Source organism: Chenopodium album, chromosome 11, assembly GCF_948465745.1.
Source record: "Chenopodium album chromosome 11, dcCheAlbu1.1, whole genome shotgun sequence".
NCBI classification, from domain to species: Eukaryota; Viridiplantae; Streptophyta; class Magnoliopsida; order Caryophyllales; family Amaranthaceae; genus Chenopodium; species Chenopodium album.
The window spans coordinates 6,610,201-6,632,734 of record NC_137844.1 but is presented as its reverse complement, the minus strand read 5'-3'; the positions used below and the strand labels follow the sequence as shown (position 1 = coordinate 6,632,734).

The window sequence follows — 22,534 nt, the reverse complement described above, 5'->3', positions numbered from 1 at the left end:
TGTAAAAATTAATCGATCTAAAAGACTTGTCAATTTAAAGTAATTAAACTATATCTTAATAAAGAAAAATCATTAATGCAACCAGAAGTATGATTCAGCTAGAGCTAACTACAATAAAGTATATTTGGAAAAAGCTCAAAAAGAAAAGAATAATTTAGGAGAGCATTTTTTCTCACTAAAATGAAAAAAAGAATTACCGAAAGGAGACATAAATTGATGTATTAACAAAGACATGTTAGTAGATCTTTTTATTAAATCAGTATGTATAGTTTATTCCTTAATAAGAAATGTGTGTGGCCTCCTTCAATTTTCCTCATGTCCTTCAAATCCTTTTAAAAAATTGTAATTGTGGTAAGATTATGCCAATCGAAAAAGGCTCAAATCCTAACAAAATAGAATTACTGTCAGGGACAAAATCAGGAAATAAAGGCAAACACTTATACTACGTATTAAGTAAAATAGTAATGTATAATTGTATTCTGCGTTTTCTTATTGTAAAAGTTTTTTTTTTTATGCACTAGTATTAATTAAATTTGACTAGTTCTCAAAAAAGAAAAAAAAAAATAACGGTAATTTTTACTTGTTATTGAGGCTTATAAGATTTGAACTTGGGTCTAGTGTTGACAACTACAGGTATATCCGTATATAACCAATTGAGCTAATAACTTAACATCACTATAATTATATAGAAATTAACATTTTATACTATATATTTAGGGGGGTCTAGGTTTAAAATAAAGGGGTTGGCGATTGGACCACGGGGGCCGGGCCTCCACCAGCCCCCCGTGGCTCCGCCCCTGATTACTGCGTACTAAAATCTCAAATCACAATATTATGACCCACTTGGGGTGGCATTAAAGTGCTTTGAGGGTATACAATCATACAAACCCTATATGTCTTTGACCCAATCGTACCCTACTTTAATACGAAGTATAATTTAAAATCAAACTTAATTGTATCATCCGTATATGTGCGTTATTCATCAGTTTGGAGAAGAATAATAAAGGGAACAACAAAACATAAGCATTAAGAAAGCATTTAATTAATGGCTAGGGATGGGCAAAAATATCAATAATAGTACATCTAATCTAATCCATGATTAAAAAATTCAACAGAAGACTATGATAATAGTAGGCATAGATTATAATATAAATTATGAAATGCATGGTAAGGTCATAAATCATGGGTTAAGTAATAAAATATAAAGTGTAGTACTTAAACAAAACGATACGGAGTACAAAACAAATAAAGAACTACTTGTATGTTTAAGCTAAAAAATTTAATTAATAAAATAGGATTAGCTCGTGGGAGGAAGCTATCTAGTATTGGCTATTTGGCTTGAAACAATTAAGCATCTTAATTAATTAAATTAAACTAATTAACACTCTCATTTGAAAGTCAGAGAGTAGCAGCAATCAGAAGAGGGGAGGAGTGCATGATCCCAAAACTTCTTTCAAATAATTGATGTCTCAAATATAAGTGTGCCAGACCCTACGTACTCGCCTTCTTATTTGCTGATTTGTTGTACACTTTATTATTAATTATTTTCAAATTTTCTAAGATTTTGACTTCTTTTGATACTATATTACGGCTTGCAAATTTGCAATAATACTTCAATTTGTCATTTAATTACATTTCTGATTTCTTTAAACTTAATGATTAACTTGGTCTGCTGTAAAATAATAATAATAATAATAATAATAATAATAATAATAATAATAGGATCTTGCTAACGAACGCCCCCGAGGCGTTTGATAAACATTTAAAATATTACCTAAAGTGGTATTAATTTGGGAAAGCATGACAAAATCACGCGTCGATCGGTGTAATTAATGTTAATTTTTAATTTAATCCTTCTACTTTTAGCTAGCTTATCCAACGTCCCCGGGACGTTCGTTAACTTTTGCCATAATAATATAAGAAAGTGATAGAGTTTGTAATAGTTTTTTTTTTAATTAGGTTTCCACTTTCCAACCCTAATTTATCTTGTACTCCGTGCGTATTTACTTCTAGAGTTACATACTTGCATTGCCCGAGAGAAAGATACTCTAGTGTATGTGACAATGAGGGTGCGATATACTTAATTATCAGTCAATCTAGTTCTACTTCAATGTACTAAGTTCGTAAAAAAGGTGGCACGTGGCGAAGTTCGTATGCTTCATATACAGACCTGTTATCAGATTATGTTCTTATTTTAGAATTTATTCTCATTATAATACTATGCGTATAATGTAATATTATAAACAAACATAAACAAAGATTTGAATTGAATGCTTTAAGTTCTAATTTTCACAAAAATTCTATGTATTGCAATATTCGTGGAATAGAGGAAGTATTTTTTTTTTTCCATGAGAGCACTCACATTAGTGAGCATTTTTTTTTGCTTATCACCAAAATTGATGAGCAAAAATGGGTAAAAAGGTACTATATCAATGAGCAAATTAGAAAATGCTTATAGGATGAGCAAATTTAACAATGAGCAATAAAAGCGTGGGCCCTACTCATCATCAAAACTGACGCTTTTTTTTTTCTTTTTTTTTGCTTCCCACACCCCAAAACGACGCATTTTGGGAAGCGCACTCAACACCCCAACATCAAAACGACGCGTTTTGATGTGTGAAAAGCAAAAAAAATAATCTTCAGCCTGCTGACAAAGGCACGTCAGACAGCAAATGGGGAGCTAACACACGTCCTTGTCAACCCAACACCCAATCACTGATTTGTTACCGTTTTAAAACGGTAATAAATCTAAACGGCTATTTTGGCCGACTTATAATTAAAAATAAAAAAAATCATCAACGGTTATAATTTTTTTTTCTCTACAAATAGAGATCCATTTTGACATATTTTGGTATACTTTCGAATAGTATAATTGTAATTAGTAGCATTAAAACTTTATTAACCAAAACTTAATTAATAATAATATGGTGATGTGTAAGAGAGAGAAATGTTGGAGGGGTATGTGAAAAAGTAGGAGAGAAAATGGTGAACATTTTTTTTTTATCACAAGTGGGATAAAATATGCTCACAAAAAATGCTCATGAGCAAATTAAGGTGGGAAGAGAGAGAAAGTGGCTAGAGAGAGAACGAGCAAAATTTTTTTGCTCACTGATGTGAGTGCTTTGAGAGATTGAGAGGTGATCAAGTGATGATATCTATTTGTAGCTAAACTTGGGAAACTAGCTATAACTTTTTTTTTTTTTTTTTTTAAATTTTTTTTAAAGGAATCTTAGCTATAGTTTTGTCAAGCTTGTGTTATCCCCAAAATTAGAGTCATAGGAATTAAACAGGATGATTATAGGAAGTATATCTTTGTAATTTAAGATGAGATGTATTGTAATAATTAACATAATTGATAACAATGGATAAAGAGCAATAAGCAATTAGCTTATAGCTTAAAACTAAGTACTCGTATCATATAGATTAATATATTGATATGCCAAAATCAATATAGGATACAATGATACTACGTAGAACATTTTATTTTCATTATACACATATTTGTTTTGATAATCTTTTTAGTACTCCATATTAATTTAGTCAAATTATTCATCATAATAGTGGATGATATTGACCTAAAAATATCAAGTTATTGAATTATTTGAGACACAAGATAAGACAAGATGCAAAACACAATTTACTGCACTTACAAGTTACCTGTTCAAGAGTGTTACACATAGGGCTGTACACCGGTCCAAAACCGGACCGGACCTGGACCGGACCTGTTGGGACCGGGACCTGAATTAGGGAATTTTGAGGACCAGAGACCGGACCTGATTCAACAGGTCCGGTTCCGGGTTAGACCTGAACAATCAGGTCCGGTCCGGGTTTGGACCTGAATAGACCTGTTTTCTGATTTTTTTTTTTTTTTAAAGAAAAAAAACCTGAATAATAACATAAAATCTGAAATTATCAATCACAATTCACAAATACAGAAATACTACATAATTTGTATAAATTGACTAAAGTCCCAATTCCCAAGCACCAAAAATACTAAACAATCGCAACCGCAACCACCAGATCTACCACCTTCAAACTAGGTGGTCGCATAGGAAGGTCGGGCAGATCTACCAATAATTATCAATTGCTGGAGTAGTCGCTCGATCTGGTGGTTGTAGCCTCTGGTGTCGCGCGTTCTGGTGGCTGCGGTCGCTGGGATTCGCGCGATTTGGTGGCTGCGGCCGATAGAGTCGCGCGTTCTGGTGGCTGCGGCTGCTGGATCGGAGTCGCGCGATCCGGTGGTCATGGTCTCTTGTGTCGCGCGAGGTTGTTGGCTTGCTACGGACCTGCAGTTCGTCGGAGTCTTCATGGTGGTCACTTGGTGACCAGTGACTTGGTGAGGAGAGAGGTGGTCAGATTGAAGGAAATGAGACCATGGGAGAGAGAGAGGCAGAGATAAACTATAGAGATTGAGAATTAGGGTTGAAATAATAGGATAATATTTACTTCATATTTTTTATAAAAAAAAAAAAAAAAAAAAAAAAAAAACATCTATACCGGTTTTCAGGTCCAGACCTGAAAACCCCGGGTTTGGACCTGATCCGGACCGGGACCGGAAAGCTTGAATTTCAAGGACCGGGACCGGACCTGAATCTACAGGTCCGGGTCAGGTCCGGTCCCAACAGGTCCGGGTCAGGTCGGTTTTCAGGTCCGGTCCTGTTTATGTACACCCCTAGTTACACATTCACATTATTTGTGAATTCTTACATGCATCACATACGTCAAAAATTCAAAATGTACAAAAGCTATGTGCATAATCGGCTCATTAATCACACATATCACACTCCAACTATGCATAATTCACCCATTCTCACGATTTTACGAGTCAACATGTGTGGTACACGTGCCTAACATTTTTGTACTTGTAAATTTTAGTGCGAGTGTAAAATTAGAGCACAACCTTCTTCCCTTGCGCGTGGGACTTTTTATGCCCGATCTAAACTCTGATCCATCTCTCTCTCTCTCTCTCTCTCTCTCTCTCTCTCTCTGACCTCACTTAGCTTAACGTGCGCCGTGGGCGCAGTGTACACTTACCAGTTACCCCAACTCAAACAGATCTCTTTCCTCTCTTTCTAGACTTTATATAATTAAGCTCACTCTTAAATTCATTTTTCCCTCAATTAAATCACAACATTCATCAACAATCTGGACAAATTTCACCAATTTAAGCATCACCCATTTGAATTTAACTATCCAATTGCAATACCCACATCTCAATTTCTCGAAATTCCTCCAATTTTTTCTGGGGATTTGGCGTTTTAGGTCAACCTTAAACTGCAAATTTTGAATGTGATTAAAGGTAAACTAATCTAATGGATCCGCCATTGATTAGTGAAGGTTCATTCTCAACAGCAAACCCTTCAATGGCGGAGATTTGGCCGTTTAACGGCGGCGGCGGCGATTCTGACGGCGGCGGAATGTTGGGGTTGAGAATGAGTAGTGGTAGTGGTGGTTTTGTGAGTAGTTTGATTGATGGGTTATTGAATAATAGTGTTGTTGGAGTGATGAATAGAGATGCATCAATTGACGAATCAACTGTCACTGACCAAAGTGGTAGTCGCGGCGGAAGAAAGAGGAGAGAGAATGTTTCAGAGGATGAGTCTTCTAAGATTGTTTCCACTACTAGTAGTGGCAATGAATTGGTAATTTTCCCTTTTTATTTACTAGTTATTTGCTGTTTTTTCTAACTATGTTATGATTTTGAAGCTTGAAAGTTTGGGTTATAATTTTATGGATGTTTATGTGGTAATCTTTATGTTCATAAATAATGTGTGTTCTTAGAGTTTTGGCATCCTTATGTTCATAATTCAGCATTTCTATTTAGTGTTTGTTATCTTATTTTGACTTGAGTTGATCAGTGATAGACTTTTAACTAACAAACCTTGGTGTCAGTGATTTAGTCAACTTACCAAAAAATAATTCTAGCTAAATCCCTCTTGAAATTGAGGTTAAAAGAAGAGCAAATGCAGTTTTTTCATTCCATCTAATAGGGCAGTAGGCCATCATTAGCTTTGTGGTTTAAACTTGCATTGATCATTATCCCATTTGGTTCGATTGTAAGGGATAATTTTATTAATAAGATGCCATATGATACTATGACCAACAAGACTCGAACTCATTGAATTTAATTGATCGATGATCCACACATCTTGTTCTGTTGTTTTCTTGTTCCTTGAAAGCATTATCTCTTCAATTTTATGGGATTCCTATACAACTTACATCCATGATAGTATCTTGACAATCTAGAGAACTTATGCAACTACAATAAAAGGTCCAAAGAAGATTTATATGAGCACCCACATACGAGAAAGACAGCTACAGAAAGTCAGAAACTTACAGAGGATACATGCAATTTTTTGATTAATTTGATGAAATAGAAGAAGGGGCCAGAAATAGAAAAGATTGAATTTCTTCAAAATTGGGCTATTTCTGACCAAAATTAACCAACTATCAGAGGATAAATAGAGTGAGAAGAGAAAGTGTCAGGAACTAGAGGATGAAGAAGGGTAAAGCTATGATAAGATTGATAACAATCGATAAGTCATCCCCTTATTGATCATTGGTTTCTGCCACCGCAGCATATAGTAAAGTTATGAAATGTTAAATTTATTATAATACTGTGATGCATAAAACGAGTGTAAATATTTTTACAGTAGGAGTGCCCATTTATCCTTAACCAAGCATTCCCCTAGTTTATCATTTGAATTTGATGACGGATGTGTAATCCTCTTATGATGTTTTCCCTTTGTGATGAATCAGACATCCTATATGCTTTTGGCATGAATGATAAGAGCAGGGCTTGAAAGTCCAAAAACCTTTTCTTGCTTTCCATAATTGCTATATTAAAGCTTTTATAACTCCTAACTTCCCAAGTCTAAACTGTCAAAATTATAGAAGGTGGTGCATATGAGAAAATTATTAAAGAAAGGTGATTCTTTTTGGGACATCTCAACTTCGTGACATGGAATTTATTTTGGTATGGTGGGAGCATTTTTCTAAGAATTCCATTTTTGGTGATCAACCCTCCCCCCACCCCTTTGTTGACAGGCGTAGATGATTTTATATCCCTCTATGCTAGTCATACTCAACTATTAATGACTTGGCCGAAGTGTGCAAAAGGCAAATAAGACTTTTATCTGGGGATGGAGGGAGTATCAATTAGGGGTACTTGAGGTGAAACGACAGGCCTTTGTAACAAGATATAATTCACTCTCTATGTTAGTGTGGAGGGGGAGGGGCAAGAAAGATGGTGGGAAGACGCAAACAGATAATGAATTGAAACTTCCTTGCCTTTTTTTTTTTCTTTATACTAGGGACACGGTCAATGCTAGTTCTTGATATGCCAAAGACATAGGTACAGGTTTTTGATGTCCGAAATGAAAATCAAAAGGTAAAATTACCAATCTACCTTAGCCAAATGCAGCTTTCCACTAGTCGTATTTCTGCTTGTTGGGGGTGGATGAACTAAAACTTAGCTCTGAAAAAGGCTGCTTAATCCACATTTTGTTCTTAGGACCATGTTAAAAATCATCAGTATCTTGGATTTTCTTTTAAATGACTTGCACCATGGATAATTAAGGCTGTAGCTATGCATCTATCTCAAACAATTCACAGATGTGCAACTAAACTGCTCCTCAAAGGAAACAGAAACTGATAACTTATTCCTGTCACAGACTTTGTTTGCAATTGTCTCTTGAGATCTGTATACTGGGAATTATGGTAAATCCACGTTTGATAAGAATTGTGGTTTATGCTATACTATCGTGTTCTTGTGGCTTTAGCTTTTATATTCTCGAATTTTGATTTGTCACCTTTCTTTCTTGCTGTACAGAAAGAATCAAATGGTAAACGCACTAAAACATCCTCACAGGATGAAAATGACAGTTCAAAGGCTGGAGTTGAATCAAATTCAGCTGGTGGTAACAAGCCTGCTGATAAATCAGCTGAACCACCGAAAGACTACATCCATGTCAGAGCAAGAAGGGGTCAAGCTACAGACAGCCACAGTCTTGCAGAAAGAGTAATTTTCTTCTTGATTTTGGTGACATATTTTTCCCCATTGTTTTAGGTTCTTCTTGTTGAGGATTACAAAATTATCAACCATCAAACAAGATATGCTCTTATGTTCTTATGTTGCAATTGAATCCTAGTCCCTAGATTTGTGGAAAAATACTCTATCCTGTGGCTTCTGCAGCAGTTTTTACTCATTGTTTTTGCTTCTGACAGGCCAGGAGAGAAAAGATAAGTGAGAGAATGAAAATTTTACAAGATTTGGTTCCTGGATGCAACAAGGTTGGTATTATGGATCAATAAATGGGTATGAATAAGTCATTTAGATAATCATGTGTAGAACCTTTGAGCTAAAAAAATACAATATGTTCTTTTTTTTTTTTTTTTTTTTTTTTGGGAATTTAAATTTCTGGGTGGTCAGCTATCTTTTCCTGAATTTTAGAAATGCTTTCACACTTATCATTTTCTCGCAATTGAGTTTTACTTTCTTGAGCAGGTTATTGGAAAAGCACTTGTCCTTGATGAGATCATCAACTATATACAATCTTTACAACGACAGGTTGAGGTGAGTCGCATCTGGATATTTGTGAAGTCTGAAGATACTCCATTCATTGGGATCTTCTGTCATCGATCCTGTCTTTAATTTTGTGTCATATATTTTGATTTTCTGAAAATTAGGCTTCTCATGGCTCCCATCAAATTCCAATCCTAAATTTTGTCAGATGTTTATTGCTATGTTGCCTACATTTATTGTTAGCAAAGCTTACAATCTTATTGGCTTGTTGCTCACTTTATCTTCTTTATGTTGCAGTTCTTGTCCATGAAGCTTGAAGCAGTCAATTCTGGGATGGTCCCTTCTATCGGAGGATTCCATTCAAAAGATGTAAGTTTGAAAATCTGTCAGTCCTTGACCCAATATCATTGCTTTGCATTTTAATGTAGTAAGACTGGTAAATCAACCTGATCTCTTGCGATCTGTTACTTCTTGGATCTACTATATTCTTATTGAGTAATGTCCTTGACCAACTCAATCCCTAAAGCAACTGAAACAGTGTGCTTTTTTTGTTAAAGCGTATTCTGTAAGAGAATATGAGCTAATGACCTGAAGTCCTGGCTGGTGATTTGAAGTGTGCTATATGGAGATTTAAGTAAACTCATGATATATATGCTGCATGTCTTTTATCCTTTTCCTCTTCTGATACTGAAGGAATTATGAAGCTCATGATATATATGCTGCATGTCTTAAAACTTGTTAATCTGTGATTGACAGTCGTGCTCATAAAGCACTTGTTCAGTTGATTGTTCTGCCTTCCACTTCACATCAGGAGACATACCTGAGTACGAAAAGAGTGAATTTGGCTAGTTTTTGAGACATCTCTGGGTCAATTTAAAATGCTCAAGCTTAACGTCTTAGTAATATTGGTAATTTTCCAGAGGATAGAAGGCTACATAACAAACTTTGTTTTGAAAATTTCTTGAAGTATATTTGGCTGCTAATATAATGAATATAATTCATCTATCCAGGTTAATCAGCTAGGGATGTCCTCATTTGATCCAAGTATGATGTTGGCACATGCTGCAAGAGAATTAGCAGCCGCAACAGGAGGAGGAGGAGGAGGAGGAGGAGGAGGAGGAGGAGGAGGACCGCAATCAGAGTGGTTACATATGCAATTAGGTGGAAGTTTCGAACGAACATGATTCTTTGTAAAAGATCGCTTTGAAATTCACTAAATCAATTATTTCACATAATCAGGGAACTACTCTACCTACATCATTCTACTGTTTGGGTGGGGATGTTTATTTCTATATTTAGTTATCCTTGATTTGTAATACAAGAATACTACCTTCTGTAGAAAGTATTCATTGTAACCGTCAGCCCTGTTGTATGACCCTCTAACTAGTACCCAAAGACTGAAGAGTCCTAGGTTGCTGAAAGTGTTGAATCTGTATAACCGAGATAATTATGCTTCTAAGAAAAATCTGCTACTACGTATTATAATGACTTTATTGTGAGATATGGTCTTCTAATTTGTGTGCGGAGTTGGGGTTTTCTTAACTCTTGAACGCAGTATGAAAGATCTTAAGGTGGTAAAGTCGTGTATGAGACGGATTCAGAGTAAAATTAGTAAGATATGGCCGACATTCTCCATACATATTTTGCATACGACACAAATGTTTATTTGTTGTGTCTTGCCAACAAAGCAACTCGAACATTATATTTATTCGTTTACTTTACAAATCATTAATTCAAAATGCATAATACTTCAATCATCATATACAAACTATAGTAATGAAAAATTTAAGATCCAATGAAACGTAACTTTGTCAAAGGCATGTAAAGTATATAATTATCCAGTTAGAGAGCTGAGAATGATAGATGTTTATACGTAGAAAATATAACATTGCTGAGGGAAGAAAAGAGACTAAATTTGTAGCTGTAGTTGCAGACTTAGTCATTTATGATGTATATAAAGACTAATTCAAACTTGTAGAACTTGGGAGAAGATCATATTTTGCTTTAAAAAATAATTTGGCTATCGCGCATCAAGCTAGAGATGTTAAGCAACTACAAATGACTGTTATAGGCCACCAAGCTAAGTTTCGAAATTCTGTTTTATCTGCAAGCTAAAAAGTAAAAATAAAATCACAATTGTAAACAACCCAATTAAGAGTAACTTCCCAGGATGATTCAGACAAAAAATATTACATATGAAAGTCTCAATCATCATTATCTACTACTAGGTTCAGCAAATCTCAGAGGAACTAACAGAATCGCCATTAAGCAATTAGTTCTTGCATTAGTACTAGTTTTCTTATACTAAATGATGAATATCTAATACTACTGTGTACTGTCACAACCAGATGAATGTCAGAAGACAAAAACAAAGTATTTAGATGCCATTAAACTTTGATACATAAGACCTCGGCTAGCATCAACATACATACTACTCAAAGAATAATGATCTAAGGGCCGATTGTCAAGAATATGTATCATAGCTAATAACAACTAGAGTGTCAAAGTACGTCAGCTATATGAAGAAACATCACAACAAAACACTTGTTCTTTTATCATACTTGAGGAATTGGTTCATAATTCATATGCACCACACCTAGAAAACTAATACTATGTGATTATCGTACATGTAGCACAGAATTTTTGGCTACTATCCTGTATTGGCTAGTTTATAAGATTTCATATGTTTGGGTCTAATCGGAATGCTCAAGCTTAATGTGTATCGCAAGTCCAAGGGTAAAGTTCCTATGAACTGAAGTCAATGTAGCATAAAATCCTACTGAGGGTTACTTAAAAGGTTTATATATATAGCTACTAAAATAGCATATAATATGGATCTATCCAAGTTAATCAGCTTAGTGTACCCTCAGTTGATCCAAGAGCCATGATCTTGGAACAAGCTGCAAGAGAATTGGCAGCAGAAATAAGAAGATTGCATCAGTGATTACATACATATGCAATCAGTTGAAAGTTATGAACGAACAACATGATGATCCATTGTGAGTCAAGAATCCGACTGCTATCTTATTTACTGCTCGAGTAATCGTGTTTAATTTTGTATATAGTTTCATGGATTATACAAAAATACTGTCCTCTGTAAATTTGGCAGAAAGTATTATTCATAGTAATTTTCAGTCTTATTGCATGCTCTTTTAACCAATTTACCAAGACTTTGTTCATGAAAAACACAAAAACTTTGCACAGAAGTAAAATGTTTTTATTTTGATGTCTTTTGCCAATGAGCAAGGTTAACAGATAAAAAAACTACATCATTTATTGTATGTAACAAAAGTAAAAATACATATATAGCTTCAATCCTTGTTCACAAAATACTGTAAAAAGAATAAAAGAAAATCTTCAGAGTAAAATCAATTTGACATGATCTTCTTAGTAAATGGGTGATCCAAATTTGGATTCTATTCCATGGACAACGCTCGAATCAATTTGGAAAGTTTGGGCCAAAACATCATCAGGAATTGAAGGTTGTGCACCAAATAGAGTTGTGGGTAAAATCACTGCCCCTGGATTTTGGCTATTGAAAGCTGTTATAATTACTGCCTTCTTATTCCCCACATTCTTCTGAAAATGGACTAATCCCCTTGGGATCACAAACATCTGCCCCGGATTCAACACCTTTGAGTAGAACACATTCCCTGTAGTCACAAACCCGACTAGGATTTTTCCATTGATCACCACCCCACTTTCAGTTGCTCGTGGGTGGGAGTGAGGCGGGTTCAGTCCATTAGGAGCTAGATCAACCCGGTTCATTGAAAGTCCAAGCATGTTTAGGGCAGGAAATGTGAGAACATTACCTTGTGAGATACCGACTCCAAAGAGGTTCGATGTGTTGCCCTCCTTCATAAGCCCATCAAAGAAGAAATCTTCAGAGGTGACATTTGTGGTAGGCTTGCATGGGAAGTTGGCAAATGAGGGAGAGGCGTTGATGTCTGCTACACAGAAGTCCAATAAGGGATCAGGATCAGCGGCGTGGGAGAGAAAAGGAGTTAGCAAGAGAACTACAATGCATAGTATGGCAGCCATGAGTATGTTTTTAGGAAGGTGATTGGTATAATATCTGATATCTGAAGACTAAGATTAAGGTGTTTATATAGCCTAATAAAACATGACTTTGTCAAGGCATACAAAATATATTAATCAATTAAAAACCTGGGAATGATGTTTATACAAAGAAAATATATCATTGCTGAGGGAAGAATCGAGTAAATAACAAGCTGTAGTTGTTAGAGACCTGGTCATTTATGATGTAATTAAAGACTAATTCAACTAGTTTAACATGGAATAAGCTCATGTTTTACCTAAGATTAATTAATCTGATTTTCGCACACCAAATTCTTCCTGCAATCATCTTGGACACTCAACTTAATGTTCTCTTGATTACAAGAGATGAGTTCCTGAATAGTTCATGCATTCGGATTTCAGAATAGTTAGAATGCAACAATATACTTGGACTGACAAATTAATAACAATGGAGCAGATATAAGACAGTAAACTAAACTGAGTTTATCTAGTGAAGCCAAATTTCAAACAACTTCATGAGATAAATAATGATGAGATGATTCAGTACATGACAACAATGATGCCTAGCAAGCATCACAGCAAAGTATGTAGCAAGTTAAGACTTGAAATCAGCAATTGTAAGAAACCGAAAAACAGTATTCAGAAAATGGAATTACATATGAAATAAGCCTCAACAGTCTGTCAATAATCTACTTTACTTCAGCAAATCCCAGAGGAACAGATTCATCACTAAACAATTAATTCCCATGTTAAGTTTCAAATTAATAATGATAAAAATTGCTGTCAATTGGTAAATTTTTAGTCTTACTGTCACTACCAGATGGTCAGAAGACGAAACAAAGTACCCATATACCATCATTATCGCGCAAGGCATATAACAATCGCTGAAGCAGATTATTTGTAATGAGACACAGCAATACAAAATCCACAAGAACATCTGAATATAGATGGATATGTAAGAAGGTTGTAAGAACAGGGGAAAAAAGTGTATTATTATTATAGACTGCAAATACAATGCTTTTACTATTTGTTCTTAAACCAATCATTTGAATCCTAGTGCAACACCAAGCTCTCAACATAAGTACAAACAGAATCTAAACGGCGAATAGTTTTTACACACTGTCTTAATTGCTGAGTCCTGATGTTATAGTAATATGCGTTTCCAGAGAGTACTACAAAAATCAAATCAGTGTTTCTTAACATGAAGAATCACTACATTCTTGTTAATGCAATCTTTGATGAAATCAGAAGCCTCTGAATTCGAGTCCCCTGAAAACCATGCCCTCCACGTCTCCTTTCCTTTACCATCCTTTTCCATAACCCACACACAACTGTTTTTAGAAGAGACACTCAAAACAGCTAACGACTCATCAAGGAGAAACGCGATCCTACCAGTCACTTCTTCCCTTGCATCAGGCAATTTAACAAAGCTGAACTCCTCGAGATCAAAATCAAAGCAGACAACATGACTCTCGTATTTAGGTTTGTATGGAAAACCTCCTATCCAATACGCAACCCCATCCAAATAAACATACCCACCTCCACATTGCAATCTCATCACACTAACATTGCGATTAACCTTAGTCATGGTCTCGATCCTCCAACGATGATCAATGAGTGAATAAACTGCAAAGGACATTACATCAGTAGAAAAAAAAACCACCAAAGGCGACAACCTTAAAATCGTTACTACGAGGTACAAACCCCATAATAACCCACTGTCGATGCGAATAAGGAGGTCGAGGAAGTAACAATGACCTTCTTATTTTCGACTTCTTCGCTTGATGTATCACGCATTAGCAATAGCCCATTACAACTTCCGACAAGGGTGTACGAATCACGAGTACCATGAACAAAACCAATTTTTTTAAAATCGTGAATATTGTGAAGATAAAACATGCATCTCTTGGCAAACCCTCCCTTGACTAACACGTGGGTTTTGTCGCGATTGTTGTTGTAACGATTAAGATGCAAGTATACAAACTTTGAAGAATCGATTACAGAGCACCAGGATTTACACACGCACCTGATTTTTAAAAGGGTTTTTTACCGGCAATCGAGCGAAGATGTCGATCCATAACTCCGGCAGTAAATGATTGCTTTCCGGAAATACGGAATCATTCTTCCATGTTATAGAGTGTGTCATTGTCACAAAATCACTCTATAGTTCGTACCAATTGTTCGGCTTTATGATATGATAATCTGTGGAATAATATGATTTGTTCTGGTATCAAAATAATATGTGATGTAATGGAAAAAACAAAAAATTGAAAGAACACTAATAATCTTAATTTCTTAAACCTAGAACCCCTCGGGAAAAAAAAAAAATATATCTTAAACCTAGAATATTTAGGAAAACAAATTAGCCATAGCACCCAAAAGATTAGGAAATTTGTTTACAAAAAAAAAAAAAAAACTTGGATAAAAGTAAATTAAAGCCCTCCGTCAAAAAATGATAAAATTAAGGGAAACTAGATGAAACCCGTGCGATGCACGGTTTGTTAGTATTTTTTTAAAAATATTTTTCATATTTATGCGATTAAAATTGTTATGATATTAGTTTTAAAATATTAGATAAAATTCTTAATCTCAAAGATAATATTTTGTATTTAATTAATTTAAACTTTAAAATCTCATTCGTCAATTTTGCTTACGTGTCATTTGAATTATTTAATTGTAAAAGAAATTAATAATCTTTTATTTAATTGGCTACAACTTAAATTTATAATCCTACATGGCGCACTAAGAAAATTAAATCCTACGTGGCTCTCTAAAAACTCGAGGAAAAACTCCCCTTTATATATATATATATATATATATATATATATATATATATATATATATATATATATATATATATATATATATATATATATATATATATATATATATATATATATATATATATATATATATATTAGATTTAACTAAATTAAAGTAAATTCTCAATGGTGCTTTAAGTTTTTTTTTTTTTTTTTTTTTTTTTTTTTTTTTTTTTTTTCTCAATGATAAAAGCAAAAAAATCAAATATCTTTGTAATCTAATATTTGTGTTACTTATTTAGTGGTGACATTAATGAGATTAATCTACAATTATAAGTCTAACCATAGTTAACTAAATGCAAATTGTCTAACATATATTTGAAAATCACATTTTCCTTTATTGTTTTAACAATTAAATTATTTTTTTTTTTTAAAAACCCACCACCCTCGCTCGGCCCTAATCCCCCTTCCTTACCCCCACGAAACCCTAATCCCTTTAAAAACCATCCCTAACCCTCGAAAAACCCCAACCAAAACCCTAGTGACGGTAGGGGAGGGCAGATTAGGGTTTTTCAATCGTGGGTTGATGGTTTTTAGGGGGTTTTGTGGAGGAAGGAGCGGGATTTTCGGGAAGAAGTTGGGAGTTTGTCAGAAGGGAGATGCGACAAAGGGAGGGAGGGGTCTAGGCGCGTCAGCTCCCGGGGTTGGTGAACGGCGGGGTTGACTGGGCTGTAGGGGAAGGGGTGGTTTTTTTTTAATTATTTTGAAAATAATTTAATTAAAAACATAAATAAAAAAAAAAATCAAACCCTCATTAAAGTTTTAACCAAAATCAATCATTAATGTTATGATTAATCAATTCTAATAATTCGTGATTACCAAAGATCATTGGAATTCTTGTTGTTCACTATTGAGAAAAATAAAATACTTGAAAGCACCATTGAGAATTTCCTTAAAATTAAACTTGCCCATGTAGGATGTAACAGCTTCACATAATAATAAAATAAAATAAAGTAAAAATAAAAAACTCTAAGCTACATATTAATTTTGTGTGCAATTGGGTAAATTGAAATCCTAATAGCGTTTATATTCATTATAACTAGAGTGTACCTGTGCATCGATGAAAAATAGAAATGGTAGAAGTGAAAATGAAGGTGGAAGTTACATAAGCCGATCTCATGTTATATAACTAGAGGTGACTTTGACTTTTGTCATATAAAGGTTGATTTCCTTCATAGTTTCTTTGCCGTGATTAGATATTCCACGTTCAACTAGTGTTAGATAATCTACCATGACTTTCTTCATTCATTTAGGAAACAAAATAAAAAGTTCGCATACAACTCGAATATTTTATTGATATATTTTGCCAAGAATAGGCGAGCAGCTTAAAAACTACTTCATTTATTTTAATTTATTAATAATGAATATAACATGCCTAAAAACATCAATCCTTATTCAGTTATTTACGTGAAACATCGTAAAAAGAATAAAGGAAATCTTCACAGTAAGTTGTTTTTTTTTTTTTTTTTTTTTTTTTTTTTTTTTTTTTTTTGACATGATCTTCATGGTACTAGTATATACCATCCAAATTTCAGAATTTGGATTCTATTTCGTGGACAACGCTTGAATCAATTTGGAAAGTTTGGGCCAAAACATCATCTGGAATTGAAGGTTGTGCACCAAATAGAGTTGTGGGTACAACCACTACCCCTGGATTCTGGCTATTGAAAGCTGTTATAATTACTGCCTTCTTATTCCCCACATTCTTCTCAAAATGAACTAATCCCCTGGGGATCACAAACATCTGCCCTGGAACCAACACCTTGGAGTAGAATACGTTCCCGGAAGTCACAAACCCGACTAGGACTTTACCACTGATCACCACCCCACTTTCGGTTGATCGTGGGTGGGTGTGAGGTGGGTTCAGTCCATTAGGCGCGATATCAAGCCTGTTCATTGAAAGTCCAAGCATGTTTAGGGCGGGAAATGTGAGAACGTTCCCAGGTGTGACCTTCGATCCAAACATGTTTGAAGTGTTGCCTTCCTTCATCAACCCATCGAAGAAGAAGTCTTCGGAGGTGACATTTGAGGTAGGCTTGCAAGGCAAGTTGGCAAACGTGGGGGAGGAGTTGAGGTCTGCTATGCAGAAGTCCAGCAAGGGATCAGGATCAGCTGCGTTGGAGAGGAAAGGAGCTAGCAAGAAAACTACAATGTAAAGTAGGGCAGCCATGAGTATGTATTTGGAAGAGTGTTTTTTATGTCTGAAGAATTAGATTAAGGTGTTTATATAGGCTATCTTTGCGACTTTGTCAAGGACATGCAAAAATATATTATATTCATTAAGACTGCTGCAAATGATGTTTACAACGAAACTTTAGCATTGCTGAGGGAAGAACATAGGTAATCCCTTGATTTTGATATGGTAAGTTGTAGTGGTTGGAGACTTGGGAGGTAAAAGACTCATTCAACTTGTTGAACATGGAAGAAGCTCATGTTTTGTTTAAGATAAACCAGCTTTCACACACTAAACTCAATTAGTCACAAAAATACACAAGTTACTATCAATTTGTATATTATTCGATATATGAATAACAATTTCCACTGTGACCCAAAACCTTTGGCTTTTAGCAGGTGGTCATGTATAAGTTCTCCCCTTGTAGCATTCTCAGACGAAACCACATTGTTTCTCAGCTCAATTAAAAAAGAGCAATGAAGAGGGTCACTATACCAAGTAAAAAGGCTACGCAGCCGGGGTATTAAACAACTTAACCCAATCAAGAAAGTTTGATAGAATACATTTCATTTTCAGAGATTAAGCATAAGCAACTTTGAATACATCAGAGTCTGAGACTACTAACTGACGAATAGATTGAGACACTGGCGCCTCAGAAGTCATATGTCATGCTTTATCCTGAAACATTATACAATTTAATTTATATGGCTATTACTCCGTCCAGGTCAAAGTGTTGCATTTAAAATAAACAGAGTAATTATAAGAAAAGCAACTGATGGTGATAAAAATACAATTTGATACCTTTGAATTGCAGCTGAGCTTATGGGAATAATACCAGCTGGAGATACTAAGGCATCCACAAAAACATCATTGGGCGTGATCGGAATGACTCCATCATCCAAGATTTGAACAGAATACGACAAAGCAACTACAGAACAAAATCAATGAATCAATATATCTGATCTTTAGACAAATTCCTAACAAGAATGATAGCTAATACAGGGAGGGGTAAAAAACATACCAAGCAGTGGTTGTTTCCAGTTCTTCTCGTTGGCAAGCTGTTGGTAGTTCTTCAGAAAGGTGTCGTAGTAACTTCAAAAGGTTGGAACACAAAAGATTAGAAGATTACTAAAACAACCATCCAAATTTAAGCTTACACTTTGTAGCCCTCCTATTTCACCCTAGTAGTCTATGCCAATGGAGCTTTTTTTTTTTTTTAAGGTAAACTAAATGCTAGTGACCTGATACATGCTACACATAGGCACTATTTTCATTTTTATCTTCCCTTTATGATAAGAAAGGGAGGGTGGAATACTGGAATGTCAGAGAAGCATACTCAGAGAGACGTGGTGGAGTTCACACCTCACGGCACCAGAGTAATAGTTTGTAACACACAAAAAATTAGCAAAACCAATCAAGAAATATCACTTTAGGCACTTGAAATTTTTTTCACATACCCTCCACCACGGCCTAAGCGCCTTCCAGATTTGTCAAATGCAAGTCCTGGAGAAGGGAATAACATAAATCAACTAAAAGGTTACACTTTCAATATCAGCAATGTGGACATGATCAGAGCAACTAATAAGCTATATTACCAGGTAAGAGCAAGAGATCAATTCCTTCGTTTGCATGCATAACTGCAACAAGAGATCATATATCATAACTTGCTTTTATCAATGTTAGATCCATAATCAAGAAAAGCAAAAACCAAAGGATGCTAATGGCCTACTAACTACAAACAAAATGAAGGATTTTTTTACCAGATATGCTACACAAATTAAATTTGGACACTTGTCCCCCTAACATCAACTTTATCACTTGAGCACCATGAATATATCCCTACTCATGACAACCAAACAAGAATGAAACGGAAATTTGACTTCTTTTTTTCATGTTTATAAACAGATAATTTAGTAGAGACTGGATTTGAGACATGAGAAAACCAAAGCATGAATTTATACAGCTGAAGAAAATGTAGCAATTTACCTGGATTGGGTACTGAAGCAAATGAATTATTATTATACATACCCAATACAGAGCTGTAGAAAAGCCGGCAGTTAAAATCTACTGTATTTAGGCAAGCCAAATTTCAGTTAACTTCATGACATAAATACAATGAGTTCATTCAGTTATAGCCACAGATAAGTCACCTAAACAACACATAACACAACAGAATCAAGTCAATAACGAGCTAGATATATAAGCTACCATTTTCACGTTGATTTCCTCCACTATCTACAGGAGCAGGTTCCAGAATGTCCATTGAGTTTGCAATTAGATCATCCATGCTAGAGATGTTGAGCATCCGCATATAGCTGTTCTTGTCCTCCACCCTTGGCACATAAAGCGTTTTCTGTTCGAGTTTCTGTTCGCCTGCAAGCCAAAACTAAGTTTAAAATTGTCAAAAGAAGATGAAGAATACTGGACCAGTGCTTTCAAGATAGTGGTCAATCCGGGAATTCTATTTACTACCACCAATAATACAGAGTACATGTAAACTTCCAAATTAATAGTCTTAATAGATACCAATGGCAAATTCTATGACTTTCTGTCACTTCCAGACCTTAATGACAGATAAATTTAACAAGTACGAGTGAACATTCTTGATTAACTTCATATCATTGACCTTCAGAAGATCATTATACTGCCCAAACACTAGAGTTCTTGAAGTTAAGAGTTAAGGGTTAAATTACAGAGTCAAACCTTTGTCTGTGGTCTGTAGGATCTTTGCCAAAACTTTAGACGTATCAACTTCTCGTAAGGCACGGCAGCTTATATATGCACATAACCTTCTGCTAGATTTAAACCATGGAGCATCCAGTACCAAACTCTGAACTGCATCATCTGAGTAGAAAGTTAATAATACAAAATACGTGAGTAAGGTAACAGTGACCTATTAATGTTATTACAATTTATACATATGAAATTCAGAAAAAGGATGGCAGCAGGAAGATGCAAGCACACGGTGGTAAAAGTCTGTTGTCAAGCAGGGAAGGCCCACTACTGCAGATATCTCCAAATGTCAAACCATGTCAACTATGCAGGACACATATGAGAATGGAGCACTCCTCAAGTTATTCAATTCTTCTCCTGTAAAACTACAATGACTTTATACCAGAGCATTGGATTTCCTAGGCTTTGCAGGTTGTAGTTAAATTCAAGAATGCTGTGCAAAGATCAAGAGGGTCTTAATAGGTTGAATCATCACACCATGCCACAGGACCGACCCATACCAAAGAACCTGTTCTGTGTAATACTCTTGTAACAAAGAACCAACCCGCATTGGTTTTATGAGATTAATCCAGATAGTGCTGCAACATTTTAAAAATTACTTTATCAAAGATTTTGCCCATTTGGTTTATTTTGAAATGATGCCTAAGGAGACAATTTTTGCATAGAGATTAAAGAACTTTCTTGAACTTATAGTGCAAATCTAAGAGGTGAATTCTTTTTGTATTCTTTCATTTGTCAATGAGAAGGAAGAAGAGTGTATTTGTGTTTGGTGTGCATGAGGATCATGATGTGCTTACAATAACCTCTATCCACGCACTTTCATTATTACCAAAGTGGAACCAGAATATGACCAACCCCTCATCAAAAATTAAAATTTTTCAAATTGATCAAACCAGACTTTAGTGCTGGTCCTAAATGAAACTGTGTACAATAATTTATGCAGTTTGCACTAACATATATACAATTTAGTACAAGTACATTTTAGGACACAATAGTGCTTCCAAAAAGTTTGCCATACGCCCAATACACAAAAAAATTAATGCTATTCTATACTCCGTCTGGAATTAATAGTCACATCAATAGTTTTATTCGAACTAGTAAACCCGACCGGTAGGAGTCATCAATGCTCCCCATTCCTTCACTATTTAAAGATCAAGTTAAGACCTCACAATAGGGTATTTTACGACTCCCTCCAAAATCAATGAAACTAGTGCAAGTTTATCCAATTGTTCGTCTAATCTTTTACAAAAACTAAATTTCTCTTGGTAAATGATCCAATATTGAGTTCATCCAAATAAAATACAGTAGTAAAATATACTAATTCATAGAAGAAATTGATCAAATTCACAATTTAAATACCCACATGATCAAACTTCCAAAATACCCAATTCCACTTCCCAATTAACACTCCACTGAAATTCCCCAATATAATCAATACACCAACAATTAAGCAATTCTACTAAAACCCCAATTCACAAATACAATCAAATCAACAAGAATTGAAGAAAGTTTAGATATTTTTATATTATACCTTCCATGGCGCGCTGAGAATGGTCCATTTCCTTAAGGGATTTACGAACTTTGGATCGAATGAGGCGTTTCTGCTTGAAAATGGGGTCCAGTTCAGTAGCAGCAACATTGCCGGAACTGCCAATTTTTCCACCGTCAACGATGGAGGAGCTCATTCTAATGGAGGAGGGAGAGGAAGATGGAGGCCGTGCGAGGTGGCGGCACGGGCTGAGTAAGCGAGAGTGGGTGGTGGAAGAAGGTGGCGATGCAAATGTGCACGGATGGTGGAGGGAAAAGGAAAGGGTCATAAGCTTTCTTACTTCGTTGGCTTTTTGCTTTGAAAGTCTCCCAATTGTGTTCATTTTCTTTCTAGTTTTAGGCCCTTTTTACCAATTTATGGTCTTCCAAATCTCACAAAGGGTAGCTCATGGATCTCATGGTTGATTAGTTATGGGCTTATGGCCTAGTATAGGTTTTTTTTTTTTTTTTTTTTTGACGGAATGGCCTAGTTTAGTTTTATGAGTAGTAATTATTGATTTCCCTCACAAAAAAAAAAAAAAAAAAAAGTAATTATTGATTAGCTAGATTTATTTATCAATAGTTAGTGGTTCCTACACGGCTACATTCAATCCAAAACGACACCCCCTAAACATTAACACAACGATTTTAAAAGCTATAACCTTTATGTCCTTTAATAAAAAGGAAAAACATACAACTGAACGTTGCTTCAAATGT

At 35.1% G+C, this 22,534-nt stretch overlaps 3 protein-coding genes and 1 pseudogene across 3 annotated transcripts; 1 reads left to right on the top strand and 3 right to left on the bottom strand.

Moving 5' to 3' along the window:
* Positions 1–4,971: 4,971 nt before the first annotated feature.
* On the top strand, positions 4,972–9,989 carry LOC145568406 (transcription factor bHLH79-like). Its single transcript, XM_081627829.1, has 6 exons — positions 4,972–5,642; positions 7,832–8,020; positions 8,227–8,292; positions 8,507–8,575; positions 8,822–8,893; positions 9,535–9,989. The coding sequence occupies exons 1-6, from the start codon at positions 5,313–5,315 to the stop codon at positions 9,706–9,708; spliced, it is 900 nt and encodes a 299-aa protein (XP_081483955.1). The 5' UTR covers positions 4,972–5,312; the 3' UTR covers positions 9,709–9,989.
* Positions 9,990–11,911: 1,922 nt separating this feature from the next.
* LOC145566166 (germin-like protein subfamily T member 2 pseudogene) lies at positions 11,912–12,589 on the bottom strand (annotated as a pseudogene).
* A 4,324-nt stretch (positions 12,590–16,913) lies between these two features.
* LOC145568405 (germin-like protein subfamily T member 2) lies at positions 16,914–17,805 on the bottom strand. The gene has a single exon (XM_081627828.1). The coding sequence runs from the start codon at positions 17,552–17,554 to the stop codon at positions 16,916–16,918; it is 639 nt and encodes a 212-aa protein (XP_081483954.1). The 5' UTR covers positions 17,555–17,805; the 3' UTR covers positions 16,914–16,915.
* A 244-nt stretch (positions 17,806–18,049) lies between these two features.
* On the bottom strand, positions 18,050–22,161 carry LOC145568404 (5-formyltetrahydrofolate cyclo-ligase, mitochondrial-like). The gene is made up of 8 exons (XM_081627827.1): positions 21,822–22,161; positions 20,261–20,401; positions 19,766–19,930; positions 19,153–19,194; positions 19,015–19,060; positions 18,579–18,649; positions 18,359–18,485; positions 18,050–18,235 (listed from the first exon to the last, which is right to left on the bottom strand). The coding sequence occupies exons 1-8, from the start codon at positions 22,159–22,161 to the stop codon at positions 18,217–18,219; spliced, it is 951 nt and encodes a 316-aa protein (XP_081483953.1). The 3' UTR covers positions 18,050–18,216.
* Between the last annotated feature and the right edge of the window lie 373 nt (positions 22,162–22,534).